This window comes from Dermacentor albipictus, chromosome 5 (assembly GCF_038994185.2).
Source record: "Dermacentor albipictus isolate Rhodes 1998 colony chromosome 5, USDA_Dalb.pri_finalv2, whole genome shotgun sequence".
In the NCBI taxonomy this organism is placed as follows: domain Eukaryota; kingdom Metazoa; phylum Arthropoda; class Arachnida; order Ixodida; family Ixodidae; genus Dermacentor; species Dermacentor albipictus.
In genome coordinates this window covers 36,118,757-36,146,186 of record NC_091825.1, presented here as the reverse complement: position 1 = coordinate 36,146,186, position 27,430 = coordinate 36,118,757, and the positions used below count along the sequence as shown (strand labels likewise).

The window sequence follows — 27,430 nt, the reverse complement described above, 5'->3', positions numbered from 1 at the left end:
ATCGACTAGGTTATAAAAATCACTTTTTTCCAGATGAAAATTGGGGGGTATGTATAAGCAACATACAGTAATCAACTTATTAAAAAGAATCGCCCAAATTGACACTGCCTGAACGGCGACATTGTGACAAGCTACGGACTTGTCCACAACTATTGCTACACCGCCAGACGAGGTACTCGCCTCGTTGCGGTGTTTGCGGTATAAGAAGTACTGACGAAGAAAGTTTGTTTGAGTACATTTAAGATGTGTCTCCTGAACACACAGCACCTTTGGGTTATATTTGTTTAAGACTTCTTTAATGTCATTGAGGTTGTGGATAAGACCTCTAATGTTCCAGTGTATTATTTGTGTAGCCATATTGTTCGTGTTTTTATGCTGTGTGTCAAGAGGAGTTAATATAGAGAGGTGACTTACGGAGCCGTTTCAGGCCCCGTGATTATGGTACGGGTTTAGTCTTTTTTGGAGCGGTCGCGAGACTCGCGCTGCTCCCGAGGCGCTGGATGTGCCTTCTGGCTCGGGGTTGTGTCCATCGACTCTTGGGAGCCGCTGGACTTCCGCTCACACGAGCGGGGTGTTTTCACCTTAGGCCTTGCCTCGAAAAGCAGGGCCTTGGAGGCCACCAACCCAGAGGTCGATGGGCCCTCCTTCAGAGACGGGGCAGCAGCACTGGCTGCTGACGCCAGGGGGGCTGGTGGCAAGGCTGTAACCACACTTGCAGGTAGGGCCGGAGCCGGAGTCTGCTGCGACGTTGCCCCCTTGCGCGCCACACCAGCATACCCTGAGGTATGGAAAAATGAAACACGTTTCCGCGCTTCTTGAAATGAGATGTTTTCTTTGATTTTCATTGTGATTATGTCTTTTTCTTTTTTCCATGTGGGGCAGGTTTGAGAGTATGCTGCGTGTCCACCGTCACTATTGGGACAGTGGGGTGTGCCATTACAGTTGTTGAATTTGTGTTCGTGTTCGCCACACTTTGCGCAGGTCAGTCGGCCACGGCAGCTTTGCGAACCATGGCCATATCTCTGACACCTGAAGCATCTTCGGGGGTTTGGGATGTAAGGCCAGACTCGAAGTTTGGTATATCCCGTCTCTAAGGTTTCTGGTAGAACGCTGAACGCAAAGGTGAGGATGAGATGTTTAGTTGGGATATCTTGGTTGTCTCGCTTGATCTTTATTCTTTGGACCTGAATCACATTGTGTTCCTCCCAGCCCTCCAGGAGCTCTTCCTCGCTTGGGCTCAACAGATCTTCATCAGAGATGACTCCTTTAGACGTGTTCAGTGATCGGTGGGGGGTAACAGTGATTTTCACATTATGGAATGCTAAGAGATTGGAGAGTTTACCACGCTGTAGAGTGTCGCGGACCTCAAGAAGGAGGTCGCCACTGCTCAGTTTCGTCACTTTGTAGCCAGCACCCAGTGTGTCGGTAAGGCATTTAGCTACGATGAAAGGTGAGATAGTTCTGACTGTCTTTTCAGGATCTTGACTGTGTATTACATGGTAGCGGGGGAAAGTTTCTTTGCACTGGCTGAATAGTAGAAAAGTTTATTCGGTGCGCCCTCTTTTTGAAAGAGGACGATCGGAAAGTGGGGGGAATGACGTATTAGCCATGCAGGATTCATTTATTTCGGTAGCTACGCCAGCCGCCTACCACCGAGCCCAACAAGGGGATGCCACGAGTCCGGGAGGAAACGCAGATGCCAGCTGTACGTAGCCACTATAACCTAATATAACATACCCAAGGTTGGATACATACATCAGGTTAACCCTTGCCGCCAAGAAATACGGAAGTGAGAAGAAGTGATAAGAAGACTGGAAAGAAGAGATAGCGAGAGGGAAAGCAAAAGATTGAATAGAGGGACAGGAAAAGGCGACTGCCGATTTCCTCCAGGTGGGTCAGTCTGGAGGTGCCGTCTATGTGAAGCAGAGGACAAAGAGGTGTGTTGCCTCCGCGGGGGGGCCTTAAAGGTCCAGAAACCCAGCATCGGCTCAACCTCCAGGATCCCCCTTTCTCCAGAGACGGCTAAACCGTGCACGGCTACACGCGGGAGGGTCCAACCCTCTTGTGCTCGGGTATGTGGTCTCGCAACACACCAAACGCCTGCTGACGCAGACGCCCCTGCGGGGGCACCAAGGAAAGGAACATGTTGTCTAGGGATGCAGAGGATTATATGGAGCTCCAAGATTAGAAAAATAGGCAGGCATATGACAAGGGCACATGATGCATCACAGGAAAAGCAGGCTGGTGATGAGAATGAATATGTCTCCAGCACTTGCAAAAGATGTAACATGCCCACCTGCGAGTTGACACGGTAGAAGACCAGCGGACCTTCGTCGTCGTTAAGCCATCGCTCCAGCGGCTGCCCCTCGTCACCCAGTTCCCCATAGAAGGCGTCTGGAGCCAGGTCCTCCTCGGGAATGTGTTCCTCCAACTCCTCCATGCCTGCACAACAGCGACACTCATTTATTCATTTGTCTTCTTTATTTTTTTCAGGCTACCAAGGCCTACTGGCATTACAATGTGGATAGGCATTAGTAACACTATCAAGAGGAGCGTTCCTGAAGGACACAGTGTCGGTGATAGCAGTACCACAGGTGGGAAGCTGGTTCCATCCACCACCAGTTAGGGGGATAAACAAAATAAAGCAGGCAGTGGTATTACATGCATCAATATAAAGCTTGCAAGAATTATTACAGAATGAAATAAATAATTGGACGACATTTCATTTAGTTTAGAAGTAAATTCAGACTGTAAGGAAATGAAAGAGAGTGCCAGACAATAGGTGTAGGTCTCAAGCATAAGTTCCAACAAGGCCCGTCTTTAAAAATGACAGGTTGGCATGACAGACCTTCTGGAAGCATAGGTGCCAACTACAAGGGGGCTGGAGGACTCGAGCCTTTGACCCCCCACCCTGCCTCGGAGATTAGCAATGGGGTCAGGGGGCACCATGTCTTTTTTTGTACGGTCTTGGACAAATCAAATGATGAACTACAGTTGCCCAAAGGTTCAGAAGAACACCACAGCCTTAAATTGCCACTGCTACATAGGTTTGCCTCCCACCAACAATGAATAAGGATGACAACACCAACACCTTTAGATCTATCAGGGATTCGGACTGGCAACAGCAGCTCTCTGAATGTCTACTGTCCTAAGTCTCTGTGCAGAATCAAATGAACGGCCACTTGATAAGTGCAGGTGTTTCTTTCATGTACATTGTCTTCTAAAACTTCAAACCCTTCCTGAACACCAAATCAACTCTTCACTCGAAACATCAACTATGAACTTACCTTTAAAAGTAAGCCCAGTAGGGACAACATATCATTCTTGCAAATATAAATAAAATGTTTATAGCAAAATGAATGGGACTGTGAACTCCATAATAAACTCCACAGCTTTAAACCCATCTTGAGTGAATGGCGGAAAGCCAGACACTGGGAACGGTTCTACAAAGTGGTCTTGTGCCATCTAGGAAGCGTTTTTACAATTGCTAGTAGGTACAGCGAGGTGTGGCGTTTCTTACGGTGCTCGACGTTTCTGTGCAGGTGCAAGTAAGAGTGGGTGCAAGAGAGAAAATCTGGGGGCCTTTGCTCCTTGAGTTTGCCTAGACACTACGGAGGAGGTTTCTTAACACGTGTTGCATGCATTTGTCCCCTAGGCATGCCGACATGGTGGGGTGCGATCCAGTTCACTTATGCTCCGCCGCTGGCTGCCCGCGTGGTGAGGCAGTGGGCACAGACACCCCATTTGGTGATCGCTGTGTCTGGAGGGGCAAGGTGCTTACTGGTGTTGTATAAGTCGCGGGTCGCTTTTTTAGTCGCGACGATACATTGCATTTTTTACAAGCACTGCTCCAGGAGGGCACATGTAACCGGCCAACGGGGGCCTCAGGAGAGCACCTGAGGTTATTTTAAAGCAGGCAGCACAGGATCTTCAGGGCACCCAAGCGGTAGCGGGGGATGAAAGCAGGAAGCAAGGCGGCCCGTGGGTTGGGGCCGCGGAGGCCGAAGTATGCCAAGGGGTGTCCGCATAAAAAAATGGCTGTCCGTGATAGCAGAAGCTGATCTTATACTCCCCTGGTACATGCAGGCCTCGGTGAGCCCCAACCCATGGGCCAGTTCGAGTTCTAGCTTTGATGTCCCCGTTCCCGCTTTGGTGTCCTGGAGGCGCCGGCAATAATGCGAAATAATGACACATTGTTTAAATTAGTACAAAACACAATTGCATAAATATATTTACATCCAGCCGCCTACTTGCAACGCTAAACCACGCCCTGCGACTTCTGCCGGCACGCCTAGGGACAAATGCATACAACACGCACTAAGAAACTCCTCCTTAGTGCCTAGGCAGAGTCGTATATTCTAGGAGCAAAAGTCTCCACATTTCCACTCTCGCACCCGCTCTTACTCGCGCATGCGCGCAAGCGTCCGTCATCTCCGCAAGTGCCACGCACCACTGTACCTACTAGCAATTGTATATACGGGTTCAGGAACTGGCCACACACACTTAACCCGCAGCTATCTCTTAAGAAAGGGGGACCCACTGGTCTGTGAAGTGTGCTCAGACTGCTTATCATTGATACATTCCAGTAGTGTTCTTCCCACGGTCTCTACGGGAAGGCGTCATTCTTCCCCTGGGTGTTTAGTCAGCTTTGGCAGCTAAGTGCAAAGCTGTTGTTACTTCTGTGTGTGTGCTACAGTAGTGTTTTTGAAGTGTTTTATAAACCAAGTTATTTTGTTTCTGTGTGTTGTCTATCGATCGTCTGCAAGTTCGCCTGCGACACATCCACCACCAGATCAGTGTGTGCCTCATGGTAGGTACCAAAGTGAAGAAAGAACCTTCAACTTTACCTATCTGTCCTCTATACATATAGACTGCAACACTGTTAGCACGGACAAACGACTGGCGTGCTTTTTTGTTGTTACAGCGAAGCTGTTTATCTCTAACCCCCACATGAATGAGCTACATGTATGCTCTCAAAGAAAGGGCATCTCAGTTGGCAAATGTACATGTAGTGGACAAAAACGTGTTGTGGCAAAGCCAACTTGATTGTGAATGCACTGCAGAAAATGGCTGCAAGTCTTGTTTTATCAAAACTATGCAAAAGAAATTATATGACAATTGGCCGCTAAGACGGCTATCATTACACCAAGTTTCATTTACTTTTCATAATTGGGTAATCCACAGTAAAGCTGTACAATTCCCTTCTGCTGTCAATAGATGGGCTTCTGTGGGAGGAAAACAGACAGCCCCATGTTTTTTTGCTAGGATAAAACTCTAGTCCGTCCCGAGTTTCATTAAGCTAATTAACCAAATATGCTCAATTGCTAATTACAAACAAATGTGTTTTGTTTTACGGACTCGTTTGGCTTTGCTACCCAACGACGTTCACACCATGGTTTGGGAGTGAATTTGGGAGCATGAGAGCTTCGCTGGCATTCCACCTTCACAGAGTGGACTGGCTCCCAATTTTTTATCTTAAACTTGGAACATGCTTTTGGCACTCCATTCTTTGGTGGTCTTACCACCCTGATACCTATTTCAGGAAACTGTGAAAAACAATGGACAGACATCTCATCAAGAAGATCAGACCAAGAGGACGACACAAGGAGGATGATGCAAACCACCTGACATGGGACCTTCAACGTCTGCTTCTGAACATACTGAGGTTAGCCTTAGTAGCAAAAGCTTGACATTTGCCACTGTATAACCACTGCCTTTGCACACGTGCGAATTGTTGGTGAGGATCAAGTCCATAACATTAAAGCACAACAAAGATGACATTACAAACCAGCTTGGAAACATGCTTACAAATGGCTTCTGTATGACGTGTCAGTGGTCAAGGTAGTTTGTGAGACCTGTGGCGCCGCTTGTGAGATGAACATTTTTCTTCCAAATACTTCAAGTTCCAGGGATAAGGACTCTTGCTTGACACTCCCGCAAAAATAGGTTTTCTAACTGGACGAAAATAAGATTTAGAAGTCATGAGGCCTCGAATCTGCACCGTGTGGCCACGAGCAGAACCACAGCTGTGAAAAGAGGGTTAATGTGGCAACTACTTGTGTAATTGGAAAACAAAAAGAAATGGAAAATGCAAGGAAAGAACTGATAGCGACATTATCCTCACCGCAGTACACAGCATGCCAGGGATTGGCAGTAAGTGGTCATGATGATGCAGAAAGTAATCTAAGAATGCTTCTGGAACTGCGTGTCAATGACATTCAGAACAGCAAACATGACTTTCTCGAACCAAGTGCAGGTGGCTCTACCACGACATTCTAAATGAAATGTCGGAAATATTGGCTTATGCTGATTCCCGGTCACTCACAAATGAGTTTCATGAAGTGGAGCACCATGCTGTGATCATGGATGAGATGGCGGACATATATGTTAAGGAGCAAGCATCGATCTGCTTTGATGTTGTCTATATTAACTTCGAAACACATGAACTGTTCTGAGGATTTTATAATGCTGCGGACACCAGAGTGGCCAGTCTTCTTGCCCTTCTAAAGGGCATCCTCTTCTGTTTTAATCTTAGAATTGACAATTGCCGTGATCAATGCTATGATGGTGCTACAGATATGAGAGCACCACGAGCACTGTATGTACACTGTCATGCGCACATACTTAACATGGTGTTGCAGGACATGAGTCAGAAAGTGGAAATGTGTCAATTTCTTGAGCATGATATCAGAAGCTATAAACTTTGCTATGTGCTCCCCAAAGAGCATAGATATGTTCCAGGCATTTCAGAAAAAAAAGAGCGTAAACTTGCAGAAGTTTTTTCATACGAGGGGGTTGCTAAGGGCTACTTCCCTGAAGTCAACAGACCAGAACTATAGCCACCTGATCTCATTTCTTCATGCCTTAACATCCCAAGAACAGAACGGCACCAGAGCCAAAGCCAGTGGATTTTGAATGTGCTGTCAAAGTTCGACACCTACTTCATCATCAGGCTCCTGACATTTGTGTTTTTGCCATTAGAAACAGTAAGTACTGGATTGCAGAAAGCAGCACTGACATTTCATCAAGCAGAAAAAATGGTCACCGTCATGGAAGAGTCTTAGTGCACTTAGGAAAGAAGGATTTTGCCGACTTTGGAACGAACCACATGCAGAGGTGCGTGAATTGGAACTTAATGTTAAAGAAGCTCCTGCACCAAGGCAAAGGAAGACTCACCGTTGGTATGACAATGAATCTGCACTTCGCGTATTTCCTTCGGCCAAGGACATGTACTGCCAGTGGCTCTACGAGGTAATGGACACAGTAGATTCTTTGCCTGATGACAGGTATCCCCCAGAAACGTGGCAGCGCATGACACACATTGTGCAGTTTTTGACTGGGAATGGTGACAGCATGTACCTGTTCAAGTTCTATAGGCAAGCTCTTGGGCCTGAACAGCAGTGTTCACCGTAGTATGCTCATAGATGTAGCACAACGTAGTGCAATACACCTTTGAGAACGCTTCAGGATGTTGTAGAGATGCTTCCAGGCAATAACTGTGATCAGCTGCAAGATCTTTTGCCCGAGGTAGCTAAGCTTGTCGAAAGTGTTTGGACTATCTCACTCACGTCATGCACATCTCATAGTTTTCAGGCCTGCGTCACGTAAAAACGTACCCGAGGTCAACAAATGGGACAAGCGCCGTTAAATCGCATAGAAGTTCTCCTTGGGCACAAAGAGCTAGCCTGCAAAATAAATCTCAGTGACATTGCGCATGACTTTATTCAGGGATCAACTATGTGTAGACACACATTCTCGATTGTACAGTAGCCATTATATAAAAGGACAGTCAACTTCATCACAGTGTAATGCCCCAACTTTATTCAAGCTGTCACAGCCCCTGGCCTTAATTTATCCCCTTCCATAAAATCTGCATTTTGCCACTTCGTTATTACAAGCTCTGCCTTTTGAGTATTCTTCTCTTTTTGTTTTGTATCGAGTTTAGTAGTTTGTTTACATTTTTGAAAGACTAAGAGTTGAAGATCTGTCATTAGATATTATACTGTTAGCTTACTGTGGAAATGTTTGTACTGCAAAGTATTCAAAGATTTTAAGATCTGCCTTTCATTTTTGAATTGTTAGCTTGTGGAAATGTTTGTATTGTCCAATGGTTATTCCAACCGAAAAGTTTGTAATGAGTTTGTAATATTAATTGCCAGCTTGTTGAGGAAATGTTCATGTTTCCCAGACTTTTCTCCCACTTTTGTTAAGGGCTTTATGAATGTCTACCAAGAGTTTACATTTTTTCAGTTTCTTTTTTCATTTATCTATTTAGTATCATAAGAACCATGCGGTCATTCACTTTTGCATACTCGCCTGCCTTTAGAAATACAGGAAACTGATGTTTACATATATTGCCTCTCGGCCTGTGCACCTCTTGCCAAGGAGCATGCGCGGGGGGAGGTAGAGGGGGACAAATGAAAAAAATAAAATAAGAGAGGGCACAAATTGGACGCCAGTCTCCCCGGCAGGTTCAAAACTCGGCATCTATGTCTGGAATAGACCCAAACAAGAAAAATATCAATTTATATAACCCTTCTTTATTACCCGAGAGAACATTTGTGTTCATATGATAATTGAAGTGAACCAAGATCATCCTTAAGAGGAAGCTTTAGCTCGGGTGCTCCTATCTAAATACATGTAAAAGGAGAATTTGTTTTTCTCGGCAACCACTGCACCAGATTTGGCGAGGTTTGTTGCACTTAAAGGAGAAGCTTAAAATCTAGTGACTGATGGTTTCGAATTTTTGATTTAGATTGTCAATGTTTTATAAAAATTGGCAAAAATAGTAAATTTTCTGAAAACGAAACTATCAAGTTTACAACTCTATAACTCAGCAATGAAAAATGATAACTCAATTCTGTGAATGCCATCTAATAGTAAATCTAAAGCAGAAAAAATTTATACATTACAAATGAGTCTAAAGAATTTAGTATCATGGAAATAAAGCTTTTGCAGAACCCTTGTAAACAACGCAAGATATAGAATGACATTTAATTTGTCCGCTTTCAATGATTTAATAGATGCCATTTACAGAACTGCGACATCTGTTTTGATATGGAGCTATTAACTTGTAAACTTTGTGCTTATATTCTTTTCAAACTTGCAAATTGTTGAAAATATTTTAAACGAAATTCAGGCTCTAAATCGCGATTCTGCTTCGAACAGTCACTAGAGTTTACCTTTCTCTCTCAAATGCAATGAATTTCATTAAAATCGGTCCAGGGGATATCTCAGAAAAATGATTTTGCATTTTACATGTATTTGCGTAGGCCACATCAGAGTTGGGCCCGAGCTAAAGTTTTCTCTTAAGTGAGGAAATGGTAGCGCTGCAGTAATGATAAAGAAGTATTGAAACTAGACTGGAAACAAATAGTTAAAGGTGCTCAACGGACATGAGTCATTTCCACTTCCACAAATGAAGAAGCAGCTTCCCAAGCTGAAAGCCCTCGTATCCTGGCAGACAAGACAAGGTGAGGCTGCCTGGCCTGAAAGATTGCATAAGCCAACAATAACTTATTCTCTGACGTTCTCTCGCTTTTTGTTTGATATCTAATGTTCACATAAAATGCTCGCACTCGAACCCAAGCACAGCTTTGGATGAAACTGCTGCAGCTTCACATGTTCATTTTGGCAGGAATTATAGAAAAATTGGCGTGCAGATGTGCTCAAGGCATGGCGTGAGTTTGTCGCATGCCAGTGGAATCTCGGGAGTCTTATATGGCCCCTTCATTCACAACTTTCCATGCAAATGAGTCATTTCGTGGCACAACGAAAACATTAAAAGTTTTCTGGAAGGATGATTTACCATTTCAGATTTGTTTGACATTTTCTTTTACAATGGGCACAAGAATACTACATTTTGGAGCAGTAATCTGTTTTTTAGCAGAACTGTGTTTTCTAGCAGCTTGGTAAAGCTTAACAAATCTCAAATACGTGCAAAATAAGAACAGCAAAGAAAATAATGCTGGCTAATTGAAACTGCCGAATAGTGTCAAGCAGTTCTGATGGTTTAATTTTTTAGCTTGAAGCACAGCAGAAAATATTTTAAAATCTTCACAATTTGCGCAACCAGTGTAGTAGATACACAAGGTGAAACACCAACGAAAGTATTCACTGGCCTTTCCTATTTGTTTGAGTCCACCCATTGGATGAGGGCTTCAAAATATCTTCCGAATAAGTAATGGGCTGCAAACCTCCCGAGATCACTTTCCTTCAATGATAAAAACAAATTCGACAAGGCAACGCTGGTAATTGAACCTAAGGAATTTAGGCAGCAGTGATGCAGCTCACACCAACAACGTCAGTGCAGCCACATTCGTGGGGGGGGGGGGCATTGTAGGGTTCAGTATGAAGAGGCTCAAACAGCTTGCTACTGTGGCTATGTTTGTTAAGTGGAAGAGGGTACCACAGGCCAAAACTGCACGAGAAGTATTGAAAACAGAAGGCACAATTCAATGCCACTGCATGGACCAGTGATGTAACAAACGTTTAGCGGAGTGCGCTGTGCAAGGCACAGTTTGGCCACACAATTTTTTTTTGTTGCTGATGTTGGCCATGACAACCAAAATATTTTGCCAATTATTGCACTATTTTACACATGCACTAGTATTGCGGAACAATAACTGCCACTTAAAAAGGAAATGTGTGAACCACATTCTTTTTAGTTTAACAGCACTGATGCTGAGAACAGTCAGAAAGCCATTTTTGTCTAGACGTGATTACACCTTTATACTGGTGAATCCAGAGCAGCAGTTAGCCCAAAAACAACTGCACTGCACATATGTGTTCCTCTATTAATGAAAACATAACTATGCAACCAAAAATAAGCAATAGTGCGTACAGCGACAAAAAGATAGTAAGAACAGATCGAATTTTGCAGTGAGAATAACATGCAACAAAGCAAAAGAGAAAAAAAAGGAAACTCATTGCAATTAAAGCATACAATAAATCATAACTGCAACTGTTTACTTGACCCAAACGAATGAAAGCCATGATGAGGGGTAAAAGTAAAATCTCTACTTTTAATAACAGAAGACAATCATTACTGGAACAATCTTCATGCTTTAACGTTCATTCTGCAGCCTCATGCAGAGTTCATGCACTATCTAGCCTGCAGTCTGTATGGACCTCCTTGCTATTCACAAGCAGAGGCACCACAAGGCTTGCAATCTTGGAAAAGGGCGGACACAGGGGTGAGATGAAGTGGATTCACAGTTCGTTTCAGTAGCGCGACAAGACAAGTGCAACGAAGTTTTGAACGGACAAAGCACAAGTTGTTCGTGCTGCCATCGCATGCAAGATAAGAATCAAGATATGACCATGCTTGTGCAGCAGCAAATAAACAAGACATGATAAAGAAAAACTGCAATGTGTATCGTGGCCTAAGCCTGGACCATTGTAAAAGCATTGCGTTCGAAATTCTTGTTGCATTGTGTTCGAGGGCAGGTCATCGATAATTTTTCCAACTTTATGGTGAACAAACGTTCATAATAGTTGGAATGTTAATTTGTTTCTATAAAAAGAAAGTAACAGAAAGAGAATGCAGAAGAACAATTTCACAGTCCTCTTAAGCACTTCTGGCCCACAGCAAGTGTCGTCTGAATGTGTTACGTGCTCCGTCTTGATGAGAGCTCTGCGGTCAGTGTCAGTCAGGCTTTTCGTTAGCACCATGAATTGCATTTGTTGTGTTGTGGGTTACAAACGTAGCGAGTGGCAATATGTCAAGCTGCGACATCTTGTCCCTCTGCAAGACAGCAGATGAGCTGAGTGGCTGCAACGCATTGGACTAGCCGTACCCGATCGGCGCAAGCATTTGCAGCCATCACTTTACACCGGAGGATTACTAACACAATAGTGTTTTGCAAGTCTGCTATAGGGATAAACGCAAGCGCAAGGGGAATAGGCCAGGCTGTTTGACCGTGTTGTTTCCCGGGATGAGCAGAAGCGCAAACGTGAATAGCCTTCACAGTGCAGCCACCTGGTGGCACAGGGCTAAACCAAACACAGTAGCAGTAACGCAGTGTATTCTTTTTTTGCTGCTGGCATAAATTTCTTGCAGGAGCGTAATTGTTAACAAACTGTTTTTGTAAATGTTTAAAATGTTTTACACTTGGTTAGAGCAATGTTAGTCGTTTGCTTGACTGCTTAAACTCTGCACCGCCAGGTGGCTGGACCATGCAGACCGATCAGGCTTCTCACGTACATCTGCGCTAAAGTTTCATCAGCTTGAGCTTATGCCTCCACCCATCCATCGAAACGCCCAGCTCGCCTGTAGTTACCGGAATACCAGACACATTCGGTGCTGCGACAGAATGCTCGCAATGCACGCTGCTTCGATAGCTCTCCCTTGGGGTCGACTGCTAAGCAGCTGGCAGAGGGGCTTCGCGCACTGGCTCCTGGACAACCAGAAGTAGATGACACGACGTGCCATTATGACGCAAAGCCAGTGAAGGTGGAGTTTAGCCCCAATCACTCGGCAAACGATTTGGGGAGAAAATGCATGACTATGGAGGAGGGTAACTTGTAATCACCCGTAGCTCTCTTAATATGAGACGCTTCACACAAATTGTAATACGAATGATCAACTCTAGCTACACCCTAGACATCTACCGTTTCAGGGACCCTTTAACGTGAACCTAAATCTAAGTACATAAGCACTTTTGCATTACTCCCCCATTGATAGGCGGCCACCGTGGTTGGGATCGAACCCACAACCTCTTACTTAGCCACTCAATGTCACAGCCACTAAGCTACCGCAGCGCCTCAGGCCACACGCAGTCCTCCAGTTGAATTTACTCCTCGTAGCTGGTTATCCCTTCCTGAAAAAGTTGTATTTTAGGTGTCATTAAAAAAAAGAAAAAATACTGCACCTGTACTACAGTGAAGAAAAAAAGTTTGCTTCTGAGCTGGCAGGCATGCACCAATGCTATGGCACAAAAGAAAGCATCTACAAAAAATAACTTGCATGCTTTGTTGTACAAAACGACACGCAATGATAATGTTGCACCAGTGTCACCAAGGCTGCATACATACAGGCACGCCTAGAATTCTATTGTAAACTCCCCTATTCAGGAATTGGGCCCTTCAATAATGGGACCATATTACTGCAATTAGGCAGGATATTTCTTTCAGCACTTAGATGGTCAGACTCCTTCATGATCTCCTGAATAAGTGGCAAACCAGGTCTGTTTTTACTCTTTGCCAATGCACATTTTGTAAGTTAAATTCCCGCTATCGTCCATAAGTCATGCTTTGTGAACACAAAACATGAAAGTCACCAGTCTGCAGGTAAGCAATTTCGCAAGTTCCGTCGCCTATAGGTGGTGTGCAAGGTGACTCAATATGGCACTCACAAGGAGTATAAAAACCCCTGGGCATATGTGCGTGCTTCACGTCAGCTCATATTTGGCTTAGCACTTGATGGCTCTACCTTTTTCGCAATCACTGTCACTGAGTGACATCATGCGCCACAGAGACACCTATAAGAAACACAGATACCGTGCCTCATTGAAGGGGAAGAAGTCATGAAGGCCTGCAGCACATCATCTGTCACTGTGAAAGGGCTTTGCCTACAGACGTCACATGCCCGACAGAAGTCGCATGAGCTGGAATTTATGACCGGGAAGGTTCTATCAAGGAACGTTAGCTTGTCTTCTATCTTTTTCTTCTGGTCTAATTTCGATGGCAGGCAAAGCCTGCCTTCCGTGCATTGCCGTTTCGCAACAGAGTAATTTTATTGCTCTGCGATGTTTTCAAGCTCCTTTCACGGAATGAGTTATCAGATATTTATATTCGATAATTAAAGGAAGAATATCCCTAAAGTTATCACAACTGCGACTTTCCAGACTCGTTTATACGTTGTTATGCTAGCGCATGCAGATGTAAAGAAAGCCATGCCAGTTGTTTTAATTTGCACTTGTACAGTTGTACTATCGTTCCAGTGTTAAGAAGCCATGACAGAAGTTTGTTGTGTTCAGGTCGTAAATTCAGTGCCTGTGTTTTATGCTCTACCGATCTTGTTTTCAGGGCCACTGTAGCCGCAAAGCTTGGCAGCACTTTGATGGACGGGGTACAGCCCAGAACGTAAACACAAGCATTTCTGGCGGGACGATGCAACGCTGACCACACTTCGGGCTGCTGCCGGTGAAACACTGCCAAATATTTACCACGCCCGCCCACGTACATCTACTGTAGCATTTCTCTAGAGCTGCGACAAAGTGCTACAAACATGTCCATTTTTATGTTAAATGCTCGTGTGTTCTCGTTACGCTGGCCACAAGTGCACAGCTCAAGCTCGGCTGTGCAGAGGGCCACGGGGTGCAGTGAGAACGAAAACGTGCATTTCTGGTGAAACAAGACACCACTATGAGTTAATGCAGGTGAAACCTGAGCAAATACTTCTAACGCTTGCCCACATAATACATATACTTGCGATCAAAGATGTTTGCGCTGCTGCAATACACTGTCACAAGCTCTATTTTTCTAACTAATGTATCGATTCTCCATAAAAAAACAAATACAAGAATGCACATAAGCAAAGAACTTTGATTCTCTTAACTACGTGGCTCCAGAAAAAGTCACTGCCAATGAAATGCACACTGCACGCTTCCATGGGTGGTGTGGCTGCCTTGCCAATTCGCAACTTGACAACCCATTCTTTCTTCTTTGCAACAAGTTTGGGTGAACGAGTAGAGGCTCACTTCACCTGCCACAGCTCTCTTGGTGCATTGCAGCACGCAATACATGCGATTGCTTTTGAATTTGATCTTGCACAAACGATGCATAAAAACATATAATCAAGCCTACCGGCCACCACAAAGAAAGCAAGCAAATGTGCTACTGCCACACCGCCTGCGGTTACTCCAATTATCCTTGAAAACAATTCACCCATGGCTGTGGGGTGACGTGACAGTCCACGGAACTTGCGAATTGATTAAGTCAGTTAGCATATGGCGCTCCCTTTGTGCTATGAGGTTTCTGAGGACTCCCTTGTCATGACGTACAAATACAAATTATTTCTGTGCTGTGTAGAAAGGTGCAAGGTCGAGTCGAAAGGTTTTTCTATTATTTTCCAGGTCTATCACCAAGTTCCAGTTATTTTTTGCTCCCCATTTTCTAATGCTAAGTGGGCCAGAGTGCAAGAGGACGCCTTCTAGACAACACAAAACGGACGGACGTGCAGAAAGGTGCGTCTCCTTTCATTCAGGGCTTGCTTGCTTGTGGCATGCCTTGACACTACTGCAATGATAAGGTCGAAAGGACTAAAGACAATGGATCTAATCCAGATTGTCATGTTAGTCAAGTAACAGGTAGTCTTCCTTAGAGCGATGCGTCGCCTAGTTAGCATTTTACAGCGACCGGACGCCTCACCCGCTCGCAATACTGGCGGGCATCTCGCAGCGACACCAGAACGAGCAGCTCGTACTACGCTGCGCAACAGCAACTTCGAGAAGTGAGCTCCATACGCACCCGTGGTGACGCCGTACTTCTCTATTTTACAGGAACCACAACGGTGTCATCCGCTTCTCTATGAAACAGCACGCGTTCCAACTGCCAGCGACATATGCTACGCACAGCATCCCGACACTGAGTAGTTCCTACCTCGGAGTTTAACGCCCGAGTCGCTAGAGCGAAACCAGCGCGCCTGGCATTCCTCGCAGTTTTCCGCGACGTGAAGGCTTCACGCCAGCAGCCAGCAGGGGCGCACACGAGTGCCGGAGCACCGGAACATGGCCCTCGTTGACCGACAGTTGCTGCGAAAGTCCAGTGGCTGATCCAGTAGGCATGAACTTTGGGGAAAGTTAGCGAAGCGGCGGCAACCGCAATGCACTCGGCCACACACGACGAACAAGCCCGCACAGCTACGCTATCCTACAATTTTACAGGGTGCCGTGAACTTAACAAGATGTTTATTTCAACGGTGTTTGTCGTCATCTCGTAGAGCAGTTTAGTAGAATATGCACAAGCTTTTCTGCATGAGCGACCTCGCTATATTTAAAAAGTAATGTTTCTAGCTATATTTTTTTATTATAAAAATTCTAAAACTACTCATTCCACATCACAAACTTGACCAATTTTCAGTCGTCACCGGCAGCCTGTAAAGCGGGAAATTCGAAACTTCAATTAACGTTAGAGTTGTCCAGCGCTGCGTTTTACACGAAAACACAAAAGGAGCGGACAACACAAACGAAGGTGCGAAAGCTGAAATTATCAACCGTTTTATTCATGACAAGGGGTTCCTATGGGCGATGATAGGCAGGTTACCGCACAATTAAATTTACCGAACCATTGCGCTGCACTCGCAGAAAATAGCGACGCAGATCTTGTGTCAGAAGCGTAAAGCAAAACATCAGCACGTTGCCAGTTTGAAAAGTGAGTTTAGCGAGCTCACTAAATATCAACACACTGACATTTGCCAACACACTTCTAATTTATACTAGACTTCAGTGCTTCTTGTGTTCGGGCGGAGTAGCGACTGCCGTAGCACAACATCGTCTTCGCTATATTCATCCTCTTCTGCTGTGGGAATTCCCCTTAGAAACATTTCAACTACCGCACAGTTTCAACTGACCCAGCTGGTTCGACGTATACCCTGCCTTCGGCAGAATAACTCTGCTTTATGAATTCCAAAGCCCTCAAGATGGATATTGTATGAAAAATTCTGGTGGGAGTTCGGTTTAACGGAGGCAAGTAATGCACGTTTTAACAGGTTCAGAACGGAGAGTCGACTGCCTTTATTCCACAGTAAAAGCAGGTTTGCCGAGTTGCTGTGGTGGAGCCCCTCTCGGGTAGCCACCCCACTTCCAAGAAAGAGCAGTGGGCAATGACTCCCCACGTGGAGGCCAGGCAAGGTGACTGAATTTCCCAGAAGCGGGGAACAACGTATATATAGTGACGGACGGTCGCTACAAGCCCCCCCCCCCCCCCCCCCCACGAGTGCCGGAGGCTTAGGCGTGAATGCCGGAAGGAATGAAGCAATGATATTCAAGATAGGCTGGTTTCCCGCGGTCTCACGACACTGTCCATTCTTTGCTGGGCACGTCAATCTTCAAGGTTTTCTCTGAACGGGAAACCACACGAAAGGGCCTTCATAGGAAGGAGACAATGGTGGCTCAATAGATTTTCACCGCAGAAAGATGTACGTTGTTGTGTCCCTTGTTGGGAAACTAAACACAGGCTACCCGCGGGTGATACGTAGAGGTATAGGTCGAAGTTGGTCGGGCCAGGAATGTAAGTGCTTCGCGGACGCTGGCAGTGTGCCTTTCTGGGTGCCGAAAAACTGGCCTGTCGCACGGATTGCTGATTCATTGAGCATCTCGGCTGCGCTGACTCCGATGTCATCCTTGATTGTTGTTCGCAGTCCCAGTAGTACTAGGGCTAGCCTTTCCACCCAGTAGCTTGACTGTCAATGACGCCTCCAGTTGCCGGTGGAGACGCTCGACCATGCCGTTGCTCTGTGGGTGGAAAGCTGTGATATTATGAAGGCGCGTACCGAGCAGTCTCGCCAGGGCAGAACAAGGCGAGCTTTTGAATTGTCGCCCTCTTTAAGTAGTGGTTATTCATAAAAGATAACTGTACCGCGACACCCAGGCAGCAACAAATGCTTCCACCGCTTTATCGGCAGTGATGTCTTGTAAAGGCGACGCCTCAGGTAACCTTGAGAACCGGTCGACAAACAGGCGGAGGTACCTGTAACCTTGGCAGGGCGGAAGATGCCCCACCAAGTCTAAACGCACGTGATCGAAGGGATTCTCTGGTGGTTGAAACAGCTGCACCACTCAACGGGTGTGCCGGATCACTTTCACGGCTTGACAGGCTTGACAGCTTCTTGCCCAGCTTTGAACATGTTTGTTGAACCTTGGCCGGACGAAGTGGTCTCTGATAATCATCTGTGGATGGATGGAAACAACTTTATTCTGAATCCGGCGAATTTGACGACCCGGGCTCAGGTCTCCCATGAGGGGACTTCGAGGCCTTGCCTCGTCGCCGCCTCTCGGGCTTGCTGGACAGCCCACTCTTGTGTCTTGAGGTTGGAGCTGCGCAGAGCGGCGGCCCATCTGTGTCGCTCTGATGTCGGGATGGCTTAGCCCGTGCAGCGAATCGAATATTGGCCGACGAAGCTGATGAGGCCCGAACAGGCTAGGAGCTGCCTCGATGTGTCGCACGTGAACAATGTTGTATATATTGGGAAGCGGAACCTCCGCAAGCTGGAGCGATGAGCCTTTTCCCGTAATTGGCGCTGATCGGGGTCGTTTTGCTGGGCGGAGGCTAGAGCTAGCAAATCCACAGGGCCACCAGGCACAGCGCCGATCCGCGACAGTGCGTCAGCTGCCTGATTTACAGTCCCAGAAATATGACGGACGTCTGTAGAAAATTAGGAGATAAAGGAAAGTTGTCGAAGATCACGTTCTGAGTACGAGGAACTGTTGTTCTTAAAAACGAAGGTTAATGGCATGTGGTTGGTCAGGATGTAAAAGCTAGCCTTCAAGAAAAAAAAACGGAAATGCTTGAAAGCGCAATAGATGACCAACGTCCTTCCGACGGTGCTGTAACCAGTGTCTGTGGGTTTGAGGCGCTTTGAGAAGACGCCCAGTGGCCTCCAGTCTGTGCCATCGTACTGCTGCAGTTCTGCAGCCACTGCCGTGGTCGATGCGTGTACCATAAGGCGCGGTGGGGCATCGGGCAACGAGGGAAGCAGCAACACTGCAGTCGCCAACCGCGTTTTGGCTTTCCGGAAGGAGTGTTTGTGCTCCGAGGGCCAGTGGAAGACATAGGCGCTTTTTTGGTGTCGCGGCGCAGCAGGTCGGTTAGCGGTTGAAGAACCTTCGCACATGATGTTATGAAGCGCCTGTGAAAATTTATTAGCCCTAGAAACTCGCGCAACTTTCGGGAGGAGGTTGAAGAGGCGAAGTCCTCCATTGCCCACACCTGTGAGTCCAGTGGCTTGATGCCTTGGGGTGAAATGCGATGGCCAAGACAATGCAGGTCTTCAACTCCGAAAATGAATTTCTGGGGCTTTAGGACTAGCCCGTGTTCATCCAGTCGCTCAAGTACCAGGCGAAGCTTGCTCTTCGTCTGCGCGACTTGCAACAAGAATGTTGTCAAGGAAGGCGGATATGAACGGAAGTTCGCGCGTAGCCTCATCCATAAACCTTTGAAGAGTTGGCGCCGCATTCTTTAAACCATAAGGCATACGGACAAACTCAAATAGGCCAGATAGAATAATGATTGCTGTCTTCGGAATGTCGCTGGGTTCGACAGGAATTTGGTGGTACGCACTCATCAAATCGATCTTGCTGTATATTTCGATTGCTGCGAGACGAGCGCCGACGTCGTGTATGTGGGGAGGGGATATCGATCCGGAGTAGTGACGGCATACAAAGCTCCGTAATCAACACAAGGCCACCAGTCGCCACTGTCCTGCTTTGGAACCAGATGCCGAAGTGCCCGAGGAAGGACGAATAACGCCGATCTGAAAAGCATGTGTTCGAACTCTAAGCGGGCGACTTCCAAGCTCCGTCCAGCGAGCCTCCGGGCCGCGCGGCGACAGGCGGGCCGATGGTGGTGATATGCATCACCGATGTTCGCCCGGCGGGCCCGTTCGTGCCTCGGGTGCGAGACCGTCAAAGTGACCCGCTACACGAAGACCCTCACGCAGTCTTTCTAATTGCCACATGGCCATCGCTTTGACCGCGTTCAACTTGATTTAGTTGGCCCCCTTCCTCCCTCTCACGACTGCCGGTAGATTAAAACAATGATTGACCGCTTCTCTGATTGGCCCGAAGCCGTGCCCATTCCGGATATCACTGCGGAAACGCGGCTGCCAAAGCCTTCGTTTCAGCATGGCTTTCCCGCTTCGGCTGCTCCAGCACCGTGACCACTGACCGCGGCCGGCAATTTGACTGTACTCTCTTCCCTACTATCAACCGCGTGCTTGGCGCTAAATAATGCCGTACCACTGCATACCAACCCTGTGCCAATGGCATGATTGAACGGCTCCACCGCCAGCTCAAGGATGCCCTCACTGCGTGCTTGGATCAGGAGCACTATAGCTAGGTCGACCACCTTCATATGGTGCTTGTCGGACTACGCGGCATATAGGCGTATCTGCAGGGGGGCACTTGCCCCCCCTCCCTACACTGTCAGTAGGAGTGGGACAAAGCATATCATTCCCCCCCCCGCCCCCCCCCCCCCTTTTGAAAGCAGGCACTTTCGGCTGCACTCTGGAAAGTCCATCAAAACTACAGCTTAAGCAAAATTCTCTCATTAGAGAGGCCACATAAGTAATGCTTTTCTTTACTACACATGCCCTTGCTTGGGCAACGACAGCGCTGGGTTGTTCCCGCCCTAACAAACTGTCTGCTTGCGCCACTTGCACCACGCTCAGTTTTTGGGACCGCTATATCCGTATTTGAAGACGCCATCGGCTTGCTGCATTTAACCTGCGTGCGAGGGGAGGTCTAGATAAAGTATTATATTCAGCCGCGCCCAGCGACTGGTGTGCCTTATGGCATGAAATTATTTTATTGTCAAATGCTGGAACTATTTAATTTCTGTGCAAACATAGCCTACATAGTGCTGCAATCCCAGTATCTTATCACGTTCAAAAATCTAATCAAACATCTCGTAGGTGCAACTGCGCAATCGCATTCTGTAATCGCGACTTATCCAAGATATGCTCATGAAAATGACCTTGGTCGAACGTGCGAACCATTTCAATATCAACAGAACTCAAATTTTTTCATTGTTTTTTTTTTTCTAAAGGTATGCGTCACTTCTGATTTCGGCGATTTCATTGACAGGCTGTTTCTAAATAAGAGCTACACTATTACTTCTTTGCCTGCATGAGCAAAAACAAGATATTTTGTATATTGAAAAATTTGAAGGCCTGCGCTGTGTAGAATGCTTATGTGCTGTGAAAGCAGTTACTGAATAATCGCTTTCTCCCAATTTCAAGGCGAGAGCCTTAAGTGGCTCATACCTCCGATGCAGTGGCGTAGCTAGAAATTTCGTTCGGGGGGCTCACGTTCCAGCTCGGCCTCCTCCTAATAGAGATTGTCGAGGGTTAAAATACATGAATAATAACAGCAGTGTCATTGCCAAAGATGCTGCAAACGAATTCTTGGACACGACGCACTGTCAAGACAAGTAAAATATGTATTTTTTCATAAAAGAATATACTAGCATTTCTCAAAAATGATGCCCGATATAACTGATATCAATGCTTCCTTTTTTCTATCTATTTAATAAGTAAGGAAAGTATCCCACGAACTTTAGAAATATGTCCGTTTGAAACCAGCAAAGCAGAGCATGCCGCTGATATGAAAAATGTAAACGCCATGAAATAAGCAAGTTGAGGACAAATATTTTAAAGAAACTTTGTTAATGCCCCTCCCCTGCCTTTCCCTCATTTGCATTTCTCTCTCTGTCATTCAAGTACCTTGTTTAGATTTTTGTACATATGCAACGACCAGGGGAAAATCTCAATGACTCTATCCTTTGTTACAATGTATTGCGCAGGAGCAGCTGTCACCGGTCGTGCATTGTGAGTAATTGAACCAAAATCATAGATGCAACAGAGAGCACATATAGTAAGCAGGAAGGCTGCAAAACCTACGAGGGCGAGTAACATGAAAGTGAGCCAATGCGAATATATGACAAGCGGGGTAATTTGTTCAAAGTAGTCTCCATGAGCATTTAGACATTTGTCCCATTGACTAACGAGTCGCGTGATTCCCGTCTGATGAAACTTTTTGGGTTGCTGTCGCAAAAAGTCTGTAACTGACTTTTTCACGTCATCGTCCGACACGAATTTTTCATATGCTCCAAAATGTGGAAGTTGCAAGGCGACAGGTCTGGCCTGCAGGTATGGCGGATGTTGCAGCGTTTCCCACTTGAACTTTGCCAGTTTTGTATTAAGCACATCACCGACGTGGAGCCGGGCATTGTCGTGGAGCAGGATGGCCCCATTCCTCAATTTTTCACGTCGTTTGTTTTTGATTGCGACACGCAGCCGACCTTGCATTTCACAGTACTGGAAGCGATTGATAGTCTCTCCTGGTTTAGCAAGTTCGATCAATAATGGCCTCTGACGATGGAAAAAAATCAACACATTTCCGGCAGAAATGCCTGCAGCCGATCTTGCATTTCACAGTATTGGAAGCGATTGATAGTCTCTCCTGGTTTAGTAAATTCGATCAATAATGGCCTCTGACAATCGAAATAAATCAACACGTTTCTGGCAGAAATGCCTGCCTTTGCTTTCGTTGCGGTAGTGAATTCAAGTGTTTCCACCGTAAGGTTTCTCTTGGCGTTTCAGGCTCGTAGTACCGGCTCCATGATTCGTTCCCTTTCACAAGCGCAGACAAAAAGTCGTCACCCTCATTTTGATACAGGATTAGATGAGCCAAGGCAGCGCCGAACCTCTACGTCTTCTGGCGGTGGTCTAAAATATTGGGCATCCACTGCACACACAAGAGCCGATAACCCAGATGTTTATGAATTATGGTTTGACCCGAACCGTGACTAATGTTCACACGCCCTGCCAATTCATCGGTGCTTCTCCTCCGTTCTTGTCTAATCAACCTTTGCAATTGTGTTGGGGGTGATTGCACGGTGGCTTTGGCCCGGTCTTGGATCGCCTTTGCAACTTTCACGTCCTTCTTTGAACCGTTTCCTTCAACGCTTCACAGTGGCCAATGAAATGCAATGTTCAACGTACACGGTAGCCATACGGCGACAAATTTCTTTTTGGAAAACATCTTCATCTGTCAAAAACCTCACGACACCATGTTGTTCTATTTTTGGAGCGTCTATCATGCCCAACCATGTTCAACCAAATGTATGAGAGCATTAAAGAACCTTTATCCTTACACCTGTCTGCCACTTTGTAGATGAGAGATGCCTCTGTGCTACGCGCATGCTTCGCACATAATCAACCGAACCATTATTGCGCGAGGTGGGTTGGTTCACTTTCATTTTACTCGCCCTCGTACATTAGGAATGCGAAGATAGAATGGAACATACAAATTCGAAGATACAACTTCATAAAGGGCAAGAAAGTGCCACTGGAAACAAAGTTAACTGCAAGTATACACAAAGCTTCGCAACAAGATATCTAAGTATACGTATAAGTCTTTACTAAATCTACTAATTTAAGAAAAAGTCGCTGTATATAATGCGTTAAACAAGGCAAATAAACATATTGCGCAACCACGAATTCACAGATCACAGCCTCCTCTCCCTCCACACCCCCTGACGTATCGTGCGCGACAGGAGGCGGCGCGCTTCCACCTCGCCTTTATACCTTGCGCACACAATTGACGTCGGCACGCCAAGTTTCATCCTATTTATTTCATCCTAAAACCCCTCAAGTTTTCAAAAGTAGCGCCATTCTTATATCTTTCCGCCATCCCGCTCACCCTGGCGCGTCGTCCTCCACGCCCCCTGTCACCCCAGCCTCCTCCGCTCCCCCATTGGCCAATCTGTGTCACGTGAGAGCAGGCGCCGCGCTTTTGTATATTTTTCTTCCTTGTGCGCGCCGAGCTCCATTATTGGGCCTGCACGACGAAAGTATGGCAGACGGACTGACAGAGTGCGTTAGCGTAATAGCATGTGTAGGGCCGAGAACTTCCGATGGCATGCTGCTGCACCGTCGGTTGCCGCAACAGACACAGCGAGGGAAAAAAGCTTCTTGCTTTGCCGTCCGGCGGGCGCAACGCAAAAAGAAGTGTGGATTCGCAGGATCGGGCGGGCTGACTTCGAGGAAGTGGCAAAGAACGCACGGCTTAGTGAAGTAAGGGCCATGGCTACTCACAACCAGTGGCGTAGCCAGAAATTTTTTTCGGGGGGGGCTACGCCACTGGCCCAACATATATATATATATATATATATATATATATATATATATATATATATATATATATATATATATATATATATATATGTATATATATATATATATATATATATATATATATATATATATATATATATATATATATATATATATATATATATATATATATATATGTACCTGCACGTTGCAGCTCAGCGTTCTCCTTAAGAGGAAGTTTTAGCTCGGGTGCTCCTATTTAAGTACATGTAGAAGGGGAATTCGCTTTTCCCTGCAACCACTTCACCAAATGTGAGGAGGTTTGGCATTTAAAAGAAAAAGTTTAATTCTAGTGACTACTGGCTTCGAATTTTTCATTTAGGAGGTCAATTATTTATTAAAAATTGGCCAAAATTGAACATTTTCAGGGAACGAAACTATCAAGTTTAACACTCCGTGACTCAACAATGAAAAATGATATCACAATTCTGCGAATTGCATCTAATAGTACATCTACAGCGGACAAAATAGATATGTTACACATGAATCTCAAAAAAATTTAGTATTGTAGAAATACGGCTTTTGCAGAACGCTTGTACACAACGTAACCAATTCACGTAAGATACAAATTGACACAGCAAACTTGTCCGCTTTGACTCTTATAATAAATGCCGTTTACAGAACCACAATATCTGTTCTTCATGCATAGCTATTAGATCTCAGAAAAGCGTTTCTGCGTTTTACAAGTATTTGAATAGGCCGCGTCGGATTGGGCCCGAGCTAAAGCTTCCTCTTAAACAATTTATCGAGGGATCAAATACATGAATAATAACTGCATTGTCATTGCCAAAGATGCTGCAAACGAATTCTTGAAAGCTACGCTCTGTAAATACAAGTAAAATATGTATTTTTTTCATAAATTTTATACTCGTATGTGCCAGAAATTGTGCCCAACATAACTGACCTCAACGCTTCCATGTTTTTTGTCTATTTATTAAGTAAAGAAAATATCACACGAACTTTAGAACTATATCAGTTCGAAACCAGGAGAGCAGTGCATGCCGCTGATATGAATAATTAAACGGCAATGAACTGAACAAGTTGAGGACAAATATCTTAATGAAACTTTGTCATTCAAGAACCGTGCTTACATTCTTGTATATATGCAATGGCCAGTGAAAAATCTCAATGACGCTGTCGTTTGTTCCAATGTATTACGCAGGAGTAGCTGTCCCTTGTCGTGTATCGTGAGTAATTGCACCGAAGTTATAGTCGCGACAGAGAGCACGTATAAAAAGCAGGAGTTCTGCAAGATATATGAGCGCAAGTCAAATGAATGAGCCAACAACGGGGTACTTTATTTAAAAGTAGTCTTCATGAGAATTTAGACATCTGTCCTATTGACTAACGAGTTGCGTGATTCCCGTCTTATAAAACTCCTTGGGTTGCTGCTTCAAAAAGTCTGTACCTGGTTCCCCTGAGCTGTTTTTTCGGTTGCCCCAAAATGCAGAAGTCGCAAGGTAACAGGTCTGAGCTGTATGGCGGATGTTGCAGCGTTTCCCACTTGAACTTTGCCAGTTTTGTATTAACCACATAAGCGACGTGGGGACAGGCATTGTCGTGGAACAAGATGACCCCATTCGTCAATTTTCCACGTCGTTCGTTCTTGATTGCGACACGCTGCCGTTCTGGCGTTTCACAATATCAGAAACAATTGATAGGCTCTCAAGATTTAGCAAATTCTATCAGTAATGGACCCTGTCGATCGAAAAAAAAGTCAACAACACCTTTCCAGCGGAAATGATGGCCTTTACGTTCTTTGGACGTGGTAAATTCGAATGTTTCCGCTGTAAGCTTTGCCGTCGTGTTTCAGGCTCGTAGTAGTGGCACCAAGGTTCGTCCCCGATCACAGTTGTAAACAAGAAGTCGTCATGCTCATTGTGATACCCGATCAGATGAGTCAAGGCAGCGCGAAACTTCTCCGTCTTCTCGCGATGGATCAAAATCTTGGGGATCCATTGCGCACCAAAGAGCCGATAACCGAGAAGCTCATGAATTATGGCGTGAACCGAACCGTAACTGATGTTCAGACGGTCTGCCAGTTCATCGATGCTTATCCTCCGTTCTTGTTTCAGCAGCTCAGGAACCTTTGAAATTGTGTGGGGGGTGATTGCACGATGTTTTTAGCCCGGTCTTCGAATTTCTTTGCAACGTCCTTTGAACCGTTTGCTCCAACGCTTCACAGTGGTCAATGAAACGCAGTGTTCAACGTACACGGCAGTCATATGGTGATTAATTTCTGTTTTGTAAACACTTTCAGCTGTCAAAAACTTCGCGACACCGAGTTGTTCAACTTTTGAAGTGTCCAGTATGTGACGCAACCATATTCAACCCAGTGTATGAGAGCATTAAAGAACATTTATCTTCACACCTGCGTGTCACTTTTGTAAATGAGACATGCCGTTCTCCTACGCGCATGCCGCGCAGATAATGAACCGAACCATTATTGCGCGGTTAGGGTAGGCTCACTTTCATTTGACTCGCCCTCGTTCATAAGAAATGCAAAGATACAATGGGATATGCAAATGCGAAAATACGGCTTGATAAAGGACAAAAAAAGTGTCACTGGAAACAAAGTTCACTGCATGCATACACAAAACCTCGCAACAAGATATTTAAGTATACGTATAAGTCTCCGATGAGTTTATGTATGTAACTGTATAAGTTAACTGTATATAATGCGTCTAATAACTGTATAACTGTAATAACTGTACAATGCGTATATAATACTGTAATAAAGAAGTAACTGTATATAATGCGTCAAACAAGGCAAATAAACATGTTGCACAATCATAGATTCACAGAATCCTAGATTCCGCCCCCATTCCATCCACTCCCCCGATGTATTGCGCGCGACGGAAGGCGGTGCGCTTGCTCCCCGCTTTTCTCCTTTGCGCACACAAGACTGAGCCACCATCGTCGGCTCACCCATTCCACCTCCCCTCCTACGCTTTTACTCGCACATACAGCATGCAGCGCGTGGTCACGATGTTATCACCCTTGAACTTTATACGAAACATGAGGGCGATGGCGAATGCGCCTGGAGTGTCCATATAATTGCTTTCGCAATAATATAATAAACGTATCCGGCAACTGAAGCGTCCCGTCGCCCATTACTTTCCGCAAGAGAAGTATCAAAATCGAACTTTCATCATACGACAATTCGCTGCGCCGCAACAATGTATTTTTTTCCTGTGAGGCGGAGGCACCGAAACGAAAAAAAAAACGCATAGGAAAGTATCTTGGCCAGAATCTAATGCCTACTTCGGGCACCTAATGGGGCTACGGAAGGAATACCGAAGAAAACATGAGACGCTTGGTCCACTGAGAACCATACGCATACTGCTCAGTATCCTACAGCGGCGAAAGACGACTTTCCGGAAAGGTTCCGCTCAAGGAATGCGGTGCAATCCTTCGAGTCCCCAAAGTGATGGCGGCGAGCGACCATTGTTTTTCTTCTCGTCTGCTAGCCAGAAAGCGTCCAAAACTCTGTCCGATGAAAATCCACTCGGCCAGAGCAAACCGAACGCGCAC

The 27,430-nt window shown here is 45.6% G+C and overlaps 1 protein-coding gene across 2 annotated transcripts in view; it reads right to left on the bottom strand.

The window, feature by feature from the left end:
- Positions 1 to 15,898, bottom strand: part of Lkb1 (Lkb1 kinase) — a 95,931-nt gene extending 80,033 nt beyond the window's left edge. Inside the window, exons 1-2 of one of the 2 annotated variants that reach the window (XM_065441495.2) lie at positions 15,604 to 15,898; positions 2,297 to 2,442 (exon numbers count right to left, since the gene is read on the bottom strand). In XM_065441495.2, coding sequence (XP_065297567.1) covers positions 2,297 to 2,440 — 144 coding nt within the window. In that variant the 5' untranslated portion in view covers positions 2,441 to 2,442; positions 15,604 to 15,898. Of the gene's footprint in view, positions 1 to 2,296; positions 2,443 to 15,471 lie in introns of both variants that reach the window. The other variant, XM_065441497.1, reaches the window with a different exon arrangement.
- Between the last annotated feature and the right edge of the window lie 11,532 nt (positions 15,899 to 27,430).